General features: G+C 38.4%; 1 protein-coding gene across 4 annotated transcripts in view; it reads left to right on the forward strand.

Moving 5' to 3' along the window:
• Positions 1-6,910, forward strand: part of RBM33 (RNA binding motif protein 33) — a 103,315-nt gene extending 96,405 nt beyond the window's left edge. For 3 of the 4 annotated variants that reach the window (XM_071560965.1, XM_071560966.1, XM_071560967.1), the window contains exon 19: positions 183-6,910. In XM_071560965.1, the coding sequence (XP_071417066.1) occupies positions 183-231 (49 nt within the window). In that variant the 3' untranslated portion in view covers positions 232-6,910. The remainder of the gene's footprint in view (positions 1-182) is intronic. The other variant, XM_071560968.1, reaches the window with a different exon arrangement.
• Positions 6,911-12,001: the final 5,091 nt, after the last annotated feature.

Consider the following 12,001-nt stretch of genomic DNA (forward strand, 5'->3'; position numbering starts at 1 on the left):
TGCTGCTGTGCCACCTCAGTTCCTTCCCTCTCTTCCAAAGATACAATCAGTCTCCTGCTCAGTGTTTCTGTAATCCAGTCAAGCATCTGTTTATTAGTGACCTTCAGAGAACCTCCTTGTCCATTCTCCACCCCCAGAATCCGTTTGAGTACCGTGTTTAACTTTCTTTAAACTTTTAACAGGCACATGATAGATCTGTCCCACATAAATGTGGCACTGATTGTTGAGTGATGTCTGCTGAGAGAAGCCCTGGCCCTCACCGAAGTGTACTGTGGAGCTACAGGAGACACAATGGCAAAACCATTGGGTTATGAAACCTTCCAGCTCAGTCTTTGATCGCTGTGCTGAACTACAGAAAACACGGAGATGTCCTCCAGAATGGATGGGTTTGAGAGGATCTGCAGTAGTGGAATTTCTGTTCGGTTTCTTCACATTCTGTTGTAACCACATGGAATTAGATTTATTTTTTTCAAAATGCTTTCAATGCATGTAGACACACTGTTCTTCGAGATCCTACTGTGTGACCACAGTGACTTGAGAGAGAACGTTTACAGCGAAAGATTCAAAAACTTTTCTTCATAGCAAAGAATATTTGATAATGGTTGCTCTTATCTTCAGTGTAAGGCATTTGAATGAAAACTCATTTTTCTAAAGAAAACACGTTAGTTATATTGTATATCTGACAGCACAGAAGGTATTCTTGCATAGATTTGAACATGGTCTGCTTCACTGAGTTAGCAGTTTGCCAAGAAGATTCAGAGGTGACACTGGAAAATTGTAGTTTTGATCTTTGTAATTGAGTCTGTCTTTGCATTTTTCTATTCCAACATAGACTTACATTTTCTCTTTTCAAATCCACTTATTCCATAAAACCCTGTGTAGGGATAACACTGCTGTATTTTCCCTTGGTTTTTAAAAACAGGGATCTTCACCCTTCAGCAGCATCATGGGGTAGTGAACTCCAAGTTGTAACCAGGTTGTTTTAAATAACAAAGAAATATTTGTTGGGTCACTTAAAAAATGTTACGCAGGAAGAGTGGTGCATTCCTGATAGTTCTTCTGGGCTAGCATTTTGTTGCCTTATGCATTATTCTGATTAGGTTTTTTCATTGAGATTTATTTTGTGATTGATGCTAAACCATAAGTAACCCATAACTGAAGGGACTTGTTTTGATGTGTTGTTACTGATACATATAGGACTCTAAGGACATTGTGAATCTCCTGGTGAACATGTCAGATCCCAAAAATTCCATGCAAACATTAGTATTCAAAGTGAAATTAATAATATTTCCTTTGGGTTAGAACCATCTAGATAGTGTTGCCAAAGGAACAATATTCTCAGTTACTTGTGAATAAACTTATTAAAATGTCATCTTTATACTGGATTCCAGTTTTTATAACATTTCCTTAGTTTTTAGACCATTAGCTTTTGCTTCATGCTTTATTTTAAGAATACTCTAAAGCACTCCACCTACTGTTGAAGGGGGAGACTTACAGAAACCTTGTAGGTTTGTTGTGTGAGTGACTGCAGAAGAACACTACTGGTATGTAATGAAAGAGCTGCGAATGGGATCCAAAACAGGCATGCCAAGGGGAAAAGGATGAGCTAAGCCAACTTATAGTACTGTAGGTTTTGGGGATGTTTTGAGATTTAGTGATAACCGAATCACAAATGCCTAATTGGCTTTCTTACACTTTTGGTCCAGATTTTCAATTAAGTAGAAGTTACCAAAAATGATGATTGAATAACTACTGTCAAAAGTCTTCTAGGTAAACAACCTCTCCATTCATTGAAATAATACAGAATAATATGGTACTTAGGACATAATGCACTGGGAAAAAGGGGCGAAAGAATACCCTAAAATCCATTTACCGCTTAGTAACAATGAGAGACAGTAACACAATGAGAATTTGTTCATGGAAGTGAGGTTTACACCCATGTGTATAGTTTCCCATTTATGCATAATGCTTAATAACAGCCAACACAATTCTGATACAGAAAGTGGTATTAGTGCTTCAGGGTAGACTCAAGCCCAGGACAGAGCATGAGCTGCAGGCAGGAAGTGCCCAGTGGGACCCGACCCCAAGGACCTGCAAGGTGATCAGCCCCAGGCTGTTTGACTCCTCACACCATCAGCTCTAGGACCCCTACACTGCCTCCTCAGGTTATGTAATTTTTATTTTGAAGAAATAAATGCTTATCTTTAAAACAAATCATTAAACAGTAACTCATCCCACTGTTAGGGAGCAGCTTCTCTCCAGTGGGAAGGATGGGAAGACATCTTGGAGTGGAGTAATAGCAGTGCGTGTGTGGAAATCTGGGTTAGATGCAAGTGGCAGACAGGCCAGCAGCTGAGTTCAGCAGTAGGAACATCTGCAGTTGATCAGCTGTCCTGTCAGAAGCAAACATTATTGGGGTTAGAGGGTTTCTTGGAGCCTAAGAATATGGGTTTGATTCAAAAGTCAAAGAAGTTTGTAGAAATGCTCCTGCTTTGGGTTTTGAATCCATCCCAAAGAGGTTGAAGTTCAGCCAACTTAGATTTAAAAATTTTTATTCAGTGGGGGTTTTAATTTTTTTTTTTGAGACAAATGTGTGGCTTTGGAATAAAGACATGAAGTGGCCTCAGATCTGTGTAAATGTAGGCGTGACGTAAGCAATGACTGTTTAATGACTAGATGCATCCTCTTTAACAGCAGTTGCAGTAGATTATTGCTTGTGCATAGACAGGGTATGGGCAGATTGCTGGGGTTTAACTTAGGTCCTTATTGCAGTACCTGGTTATCTTACTGTATGTAAACATACTATATGTATGTATGTCTATATTTATTTTATTATACACATATATACATACTCACACCCTCTGTTGTCACCATATCTCCCTAATATCCTAAAAAAATCAGTAGCAAAAGTAGCAGTTAGGTGAGTCATTTGTTAAAATGTTTACGTTCTCTTACTTCTCAAACCCTAACTTAAAACTGTATCTGGATCAGTTTGGATGAAACAGCTCTTTTAGATCCATTTGTTGTCTCCTCCCCAAGAAACCCAAAGGAAGTAGAAGTAAAGCCAGACAGATGTGTTCTTGCGGTGTTCTCTTCCAGCACATAGTTAAATCTTAGCATCTTAAGTTAACTTTCTTGGAAGATCTGTTGCAACCATTATCTTGTTCTTTCTTTATCATGAATTCACAGTACGATGCAAAATGAAAAAGGCATTTAATGTAGTATGTAAATATTGACCTTTTACAATTAAAATGTTACTCAAAGTGCTTACAGTCAACAACATCTTAGATATTTGTTAGTTTTTTGTGTTGTCTTATCTAAGTTTAATGGATACAGTTCCATAAATGTTGATGTGTTTTTGTGTATATCTTCAAATTTTTATAAAGATGCTAGTAAGTCAATACATATATCCTGATCTGTGTATTATTTGTTCACAGCTTCTATTAGCATAATTTTATAATAATTTTAATAGACAGCTCCAGTAGGTGGTTAAATGAAAGCAGGGTTTTGTTTCGTTTTTTTTTTTTTTATTCAAATTATTTTGTTTCCATCTTTTAGCACTGGAAAATTCACTTTATAATTAATCATACTTTGCTTTGACTAAAAGATTGGATTGCCCATATGATCTGTGGTATTTTAGTAGAATGTTCTACTTCTGTTTTATTAAAAAACCCCTAAAACAACTCTGTCCTTTAACTTTTGAGGGGAAATACAGTGCACTGTCAGACCAACGCATGGGGTTTGTAGGTTCATTCTGTGTGCTGTACAGGTACAAATTAGGTCTGTCGTGTAATATTGTTCTCAGAAGTTTGGGATATTTTGGTTTTGTGTGTAATCCTGGTTGGTCATGTAGCACATCCATCTCAGTATTGGCCACTGATGAGGCAAAGCTGCTGTGTGATGGAAGGATGTGCAGTGTTGGTGATGCTCGGGGTTGGTGGTGCTGGGCAGGAGGACGAGGACAGGTCTGTAGCATCTTCACAGCCAGAGGAGCTGCCGTGCAAATGTTCATCTCTGAGTAGTTGCAGGGAATAGGTTAAGACAGGGATACTGCTCTCAGCCCATTTGGGGAAAGAAGAGTAAATACTAGCTCCCCTTCTGTATGGTATCTTCAGATGCCTAGTTTATTCCCCTAGTTTAAATATGCAGTTTCACTTCAGGTTTCCAAATTTCTGTAAAAAAAGTCGTTCTAACCATTAAAATGCCAAGCAAGACAGCATTTTAATTGTTTCATATTAGGTTTCCACTGGAAGGATATAGCTGAGAGTTAAAGGTTATTCCAGAATAACCTTGGGGATCTTCATATTTTTTTCTTAGCATTCAGTACTTGGATAAGCAAAAGACTTTTACCTTGTGCTGAATTTTTTTAAAATCATAGTTTCCTTTATCTGTTTATCTTGAAATGATGCAATTTCTCTGGAAGTTACTCTCGGCACTTCCTGTCACTACACACAGTAACTGCATGTCTGTTTGTGTGTGGATGTGTTGCCCTTGTAGCTGAGGCGAGAGGGTGGGTGGGAGGCTAAGGGATTTCTTTTTTTGAGGGTCTTTTTTTTGTCTTTTTGTCTTCTTGGGAGATACCCTGGAGTTGTTCTCTGGTGTAGTATTGTGTTGTTGTTGTCCTTGGCATAGTACTGTGTCTGTGATACTTGAGTCATGATACTTGAAAGTGGAAATCTGTCTTCACCTGTTCACTGTTGAAAAGGCATTTTTGTTTAGAGATACACAAACCTTTTTTTTTTAAATGCATTTTTTTGGTGCTTTTAGGTTTTTTTAGTTTTTTTAAATTATTTTTTGGCAGCCTGTTTGATGAGGAATTAAATGTAAAGAAACAAATCCTGAACAGATTGCAGAAAGTTACCTGTATTATAAAGGTTATTTAGGGTAACATAGGGCTTTTGTTTCAATGTTACCTTAAATCATGCCTTATCCTCTAATTAATTCATAAACATAATACTTTAAAGTATTTTATCTTCAATTAGTATCAAATCCTAAGGATTTTCTGTAAGGTTTTTTTGTAACCTGGTGTTTAATCATTGAGATGACTTATCCACATGAGCACAAGGTCTTGTGTACAAAACCAGATTCATATTGGATCCTTGCGTATGCCAACTTCTGGTATAATATGGTTGGGAAGGATCATTTTGGTCTTTATAATGCTGCTTTTGGCAGGGGTGGGTTTTTTAATTTTAAAAAAAGCAAGCAAACAAAAAACACCCACTCCATTTTCTACTTCTGCGTATTGTGGTGGAAAGTGTGGGTCTTACTGCACTAAAAAAAACCTCAAGGGGAAAGTTAATCGCACGGGGTCTTTTAGGTGCCTTTGTTGCTCTCTCCTTTCTTGGTTGGATGCACTTCTTTTTCTAACTGGAAATGGGCTTTATATAAACACTTCTTCAACAGGTTATACAGCTATTATTTAACATAACAGCACTTGGGTTAAGCAGTTTTTTTACCATGTAAATTTTAAACAGTGTTACAGATTGCAAATATTTTTTGTAAAAAAAGTCTGTGTATGGTTAAATGTAACTGTATTGCAACGTGTGTAGTCACTTGGGAGATCACAGTTTCAAACTCTGCTATATTAATGGTATGTTTGTTCAGGATTTTCTTTGCATGCATCTAATGGTTTTTAATATTCATTGTTTTTTTTCCTAGTGTCCATCAGACTGAGTTTAAAACCTTATTTGCTTCCTCTTTCTAGAATAACAAAACCTTTTGTTTGCAGATTTTGTTTTTCAGATGATGAAACGTCTTTCAGTGATTTAACTTCTAATGAATAGACATTTTCACTTGCAGCAAAGACAAGATGCTAACACCCATTTATTCACAGCTGATTTTCTGTACCATTGCATACAATTTTATTGATTAAAGAGCCCTTGGAATAAGTCAGCTGTCTTTTTTTCTGTAGTACCCTTTGCCTCTACTCTATGCTTTACCTCATTTCCATCTCATTTGCCCCCATTTTGCCATTCCCTTGAGGATATTTGTATCCTTGTTCTGTTCCTGCTCTTTTCCTGCTGTTCATCTCTCTGGATTTTTTCCTGAGTGCGTCACATTCAATCTTTTTCTCTCTTTTCTGCTCTTTCAGCTCTTTTGAGGGTACCTGCAGCCTAGATCTCCACCTTGAACGCCTATCATACTGAATTTTCCTTTGCAGACTTTGGTGCATGAAGTTGAGATTGCTTTTTTATACAGGTGTCACACCTTAGGAGATGCTGCCCATCCCAAAGCACTGGAGAGGCATCACTTAACAATTTTGCTTTGCAGTTTTACCTGTGTTGGAGAATTTAAACATTTTGTTTATGTGCTTTAGCATTTGTGACAATCCAGAGTAACAGGATTAACAGCTCTTTTATCCTTTTCACTTTTCCAGGAGTTCTGTTCTTGAATTCAGTGATAGTAATAGCACTTTTTCTTACTGCCACGTAGAAATACGAACACTGTCGACATGATTCTACCTCCTATTACTATTACTGAATGTGATCCTTCCTAACCGGTAAAGTCTTAAGCAGTGTGTATATATATATATATGGGTGTTTTGAGAATCATTTCAAATGTACTGCTCTAATCTGGATTGCAGAGTTTGTTTATTGGCAGTTCAGGATATAAATTCAGCAGCCGACTGTATCATACTGACTCCACTGAGAGTGCGTCTGCCTCATGTTTCCTGCGGCATCATCTGCACAAGGTGTTGACTGCTAATTTCTCGAGTGTAATACTGAACTTTACCAAATCCTCTGCTTGCATAAGAGATCTTTCTGTCGTACCTATTTAAGAGAATGTAAAAATGGAAACACAAAAATGATCTCATGTACAAGCTTTTTTTACATGTAATTCCATGTTTAAAATGTGAACATGTAAATGTATTTATTGTATCTAAAGTATGTCAATAAAACTTGATTTTTATAATTTCCTGTATTGTTGCTTGATGTACAGCTTGAACTTCAAACCTTTTTAAAAAGGCTTCATATACCAGATTATTTTACCATTTTCATTATGGTAGCATCTCTGGGCCCCTTCTTTTATATCAACATCACAGAACAGGGTTCTTCCACAGCTGTGCAAAGAAGCAAAACAAAAGTGGCTGATGATAAGTGATGGTAAAAGGGACTTGTACTTGCGTGCCTAGTTCAAAGGTTCTGGAGGCTAAGAAGGATCTTGTAATATATGTCTAAGAGGAAAGCTTGTCAGTGTAAAAGTTTTTCTGGTGCTTTTTAGCCATACTAGCATACATAATAAAAGATCTCTACTTTCAAATATTGCCTATCTTAAGTTATTACATAAAGAGAAGCTCTTGACAAGCTTGGTTTGGTCACCATCAATTGTTTTCTAAACACACTATATCAACATAAATGGGAGCTAATTCCACTGGTCTATTGTGTCTCAAGAAAAGAGGTCAAAATCAATTGCCTTGCACTTTGTAGGGTTTTTTAGCAGTTTTTTAGTTATTCACAAAGTTAAATGTAAAAAATCCCACTATCATCCTGGTACCACTGGAAGTGACACCTGTGATCCAGCATATACATTTTCAGGCAAGCATTACTAGCATATGACATCATTACTGGGGATAGATCTGAAGAGAACATTATTACCTGGGAGCAGACTAATGATATCCCAAGTTGTTTGTTCTGCTTCTACCCTGATAGAGGTTGTGTATAGACCAGCAACAGAGTGACCTTAGAAGGCTCATAAAGGTAAAAAAAAAGTCTCTGATGCAATGATTTGAATAGTGAGCCACATAAGAATAGCAATCTTTGTTTACAAAGTTCCAACTTAGTTTTTAACTTGTGATTTTGTTTTGCATTAACAACAGGAGCACATTGTAAATATCTGATTGCATCATGGCTTCTTTCACATCTCCTCCTCTAGATAAGGCTCCAAGCCAAAGTAAACCTCACCAAAATCCCTCAAACCCCAACTTGATGAGTTCTGTCTCCTTGTTTCTTCGTGCCTTCTTTAGCTACCTCTGTTGAGCTGTAGGCTTAGGGCAGAAATTGTGTTTTAGTGAAGCTGATCCACTACTGAACATTGACTCATCTGTCCACTCGTGCCATAAACTGAATGGATTGACCATTGCACAGCACAGGGGCAAAACAAGCTCCCTTTTTGAGAGCACAGGTAAGAATTGGGCATAAAAGACTATGGTGTTTAGAAGTTAAAATGTCCTGCTGATGAACTTGTAATTTTGTAAGATTACAGGATTCCTGCAGGGATGTGTTTTGAGAACTGGAAGGCTGACAACTGCAAAGAGATGGAGAAAATCAATGGGGCTAAAAACTAGTTATTGAAAGGAAGGAAAGGGAGTGACCAAAGGAGGGTACAAATAAACCTCTAAAATCAAATATTGAGATGCCTAGCAGAGTGCTTCAATAATTGGTCTCTATTGACCTTAATTAATTTGTAATGATTTGGGCAGGAAGAGTTGGACCATGCTCACCAAAGCGTGTTGGGAAACAGATGAGGGAGGGCACAGATAACGAGGAGGATCAGAGTATCTTGGTGGAATTGGATGAACTAGAGAATTAGAATAATAGCGATGAGATTAAATTTAATCTTGCAAAGTGCAAGAGCATTGTCCAGTATTAATAAATAAGGATTTTTGCTGTAAAAGAGTTACTGGGAAAGAGGAAAAGCAGTGAATTAATTACAGTTATCTGATCTGAAGATGTGGTGATTTATGAGAAAAACCCCAACTGCCCTTTTAGGCTGGATGTGTCAGGCACTTCCAGAATTGAGTAATTAGCATGTGCATGTGTAGTATGAAGATTTAGTGCTGGACTTCAAAATTGCAACCCAATCAACCACCTCCCAACTGCCCTAAGTAGAAACACCCTGTGAATAATTATTTTGAGAAGCTTTTTCAAATGGTTCATCTATCAAAGATTTTCTCTACTTTCGCTCTACACATTCAGCCTTTCAAAGACCAGGGCTTAAGCTACAGAAAACATCCTTAGTTGGGTTCGATGAGAATTGACTGGTCACACGGTGCCACTGCTCCTTGGCTTCAGATGTCAATTCTGGTAACTGCTGAATATACATTAAACATTTTCACCCATCCATGTTGCTCTGAAAAGATCCCAGGGGAAGGCATGCCTTCAACTGGTGAAAAATTAAAGATGCTGACCAGGAAAATTGTTCTGTGGAGATGTGGTTGGCATTGGGGATGCTTTGGAGAGAATGTGGGAATTATGCATTTCTATTTCTTCTGACTGGAGTCCCATATTCCACTGAATGGTGCGTTTTCATTGAATTACTGATAACAGGATTCCACTTCCATAAGGAGGATTTTGACAACACAAGGATGGACTGAATCGTCCCACAGCCTTTTCCAGTCCTGTTTACTTGGATCTCAAACAAATTTGGCTGTGTCTTCTGAGACTGTGGTATTCCTGTACAGTGTCACAGTCTTCACTTGCAAAAGCCAGTAAGAACAGAGAGAGAGATTTTGGAGGGTTTTTCCTTTGTTTGTCTATATCCAGTGAGTCAGGTGCCTTCCACAGCCTTAGTTTATGTGGATCCCACTTTGCAGGACTTGAGAACTGTGGAATTAGCTAAAAGCTTCAAAGAAAAAAGTGAAAACCAGCTGTTCTATTTGTTTTGATAAGGCTCCAAAGGTATTCAGAGGGTTGGCTGCTCTTACAGCCCTCATTGCAGAGTGCAGGGCCTTCAAGCTGACTTTTTCCAAAATCCGTCACAGGAAGTTGGAGCACTTTCTCAAATATGCAGTGCCTGTTTAGTGCTGCACAGAGAAAAATGGTCCTGGGTCAGGTACTCATGAGTGTCAGCTGCTCTGGGTAATACTTTTGTTAGTGGTGGCTGGCACTGAGTATTTTGCATGCAAGCAAAATCTAGCTCACTAGCGTGGTCTAATTGTTAAAAAGTTATAATATCTTTCTGAAATCTAACATTTCAAGAGAATCTGATGGCAAATGAAATTACAAATAACACTGTGAACCCTCATCATATGAATCCTCACTACTTTGTGCTTAGGTAGGTCTTCACTAAAACAAAAGTGCTGCTGTGAATTTGTTCAGGGGTGGATTTAAGATTTCTCTGCAGATGTTCAGTGGCCCTGATACCAATCTATTCTTTGTCACTTCCTATCATTTGAATGGTTAAAAATATTATTGTTTTCGTTATTAACCTTATTATTGAAACTGGAGCTTCCTCAAACAGTAGTGGAATGAAAAATCTGAGTCACAGGGAAATAACTGGGTACAGTTTGAGAGCATAAGCATTGTTAAGAAAGTCCTTTTCTATTTCTAGCCTGGGTCTTTCTTTGGCAAAACCAATCCTGGAAGCCAAACCCCAATTAACTCAATCGGGGGATAATTTCTTCATATAGTCATCTTAAATACTGCCACAAACGGGCCTTTCTGCAAAGTGATACCCACAGTTCCTCTGCCATAAACCTTTCAGACTGTTTGGAGGTGCTGGCTTATTGAAAAGGGCTTGTGTTCATTCACTAAGGCCAGGAAAATTCACGGCTCACATCATAACAGGGAAGATGTGGTTGTTCCCAGGTCCTCTCTGTGCTACTGTTAATCAGCCGTATCCAGAGGGAGGCTGCACATCGCCTTTAAATAGGGGTGAGGAGTAGGAGGAATGTAATCATCCCTCATCAGTGAGACCCTCAATCACTGCACTTCAAACAGCAGGGGGTATGTAACCTCATCTTCATTTGAAAATGTTAGTACCTTTTCTCTCAACCACCTCCATTTTATGCTTTTTCTCTCCCCTCATAAATTTTTATGTTTTTTTTTTAAAGGAGAATTTATGGGTGAAATGGCAGGGACCGTGTGAAATGTGGAAGAGCTAAAAGGCTATCACTGTGGTAAATGAGGCTAATGGTTCTCTACCACCAGCTGTTTGGAGTTCAGTGATTGAGTCTAACTGACAAGAAATAATTACCCCCTCTCAGAGAGGTGAAATGGGTCCTCACACTGTGAATGCTGCTGATGAAGAGGCTGTCCCGGGAGAAGGCAGGATCCTTTCCAACAGTTTCTATGCATACATCTTGGATTCTTAAACCTCTAACCAGTATCCTGCTCTAAGGTTTTCTTGCATAGGGTGATGCCCATCAGTGACTCAGCACATCCCTCCTGCGCTTCTGGTCCCAGGGAGATTCAAAACCTTGGGAGAACATCTCGCAGGGATGAGCCCAGACCCAAGATATTCACTGCGTTATTGATTGTAATGCTGAGTGTCTCTTAGCCCTTTTTATTTCAAAGCAAGAGCCCGTATGCTTCTTATTGCAAAAATGTGCATTAGGATCTAAAAGCACCTGGTTTTTCTTTGTTCTTTTCTAATCAATTGCAAAGAACAAATATGATGAGTGCATTTGTTTACAAGCTGGAGAGGGTGAATACCTTGACTGAGATTGGGGAAGGAAAGGACTTGCAGTGCTCCAACAAACTTGCATTTTTGTAGATCATGCTGGAGGCAAATCCCTTTATAAAAAAAAAAAACAACAAACAAACAAAAAAAAAAAACAACAAAAAAACACCCAAAAAAACAAAAAAAAAACCAAAACAAACCAACCAAAACCACACATACACACAAAAAACCTCAAACAAACAAAAAAACCCCAAACAAGCAAGAAAGCCCCAAGAAAAACCCCAACAAATTAAACCCAAATTTTGAGTATGCAAGACATTAAATGAAATAAGAAAATACAGATAATGGCAATGGCTTGAATGCCCCTATGTTTTCCTGGCTTTATTAGTTTTGTTACCACATTGAGGAAGATACAAACACTTTGGATACACTGAAAATTATGTATCTAGTGACTAAATTGGTACTTATTCTGTAAGAGCCCATGCAGGGCCATGCTCTGTACTGCCCAAGTGAAAGCAGGTACTATCTCAGGTCAGCTCAGAAGAGTAGGAGGAGCCTCTGGCCACAGCTCGGCAACACTGTCACTATCATTACATGACTCATCTAGTTTCTTTAGAAGGTGATGACCGCGGTCACCAGATGGCTGCCGTGAGCCACCGTG

This window comes from Pithys albifrons, chromosome 7, assembly GCF_047495875.1.
Source record: "Pithys albifrons albifrons isolate INPA30051 chromosome 7, PitAlb_v1, whole genome shotgun sequence".
Classification (NCBI taxonomy): domain Eukaryota; kingdom Metazoa; phylum Chordata; class Aves; order Passeriformes; family Thamnophilidae; genus Pithys; species Pithys albifrons.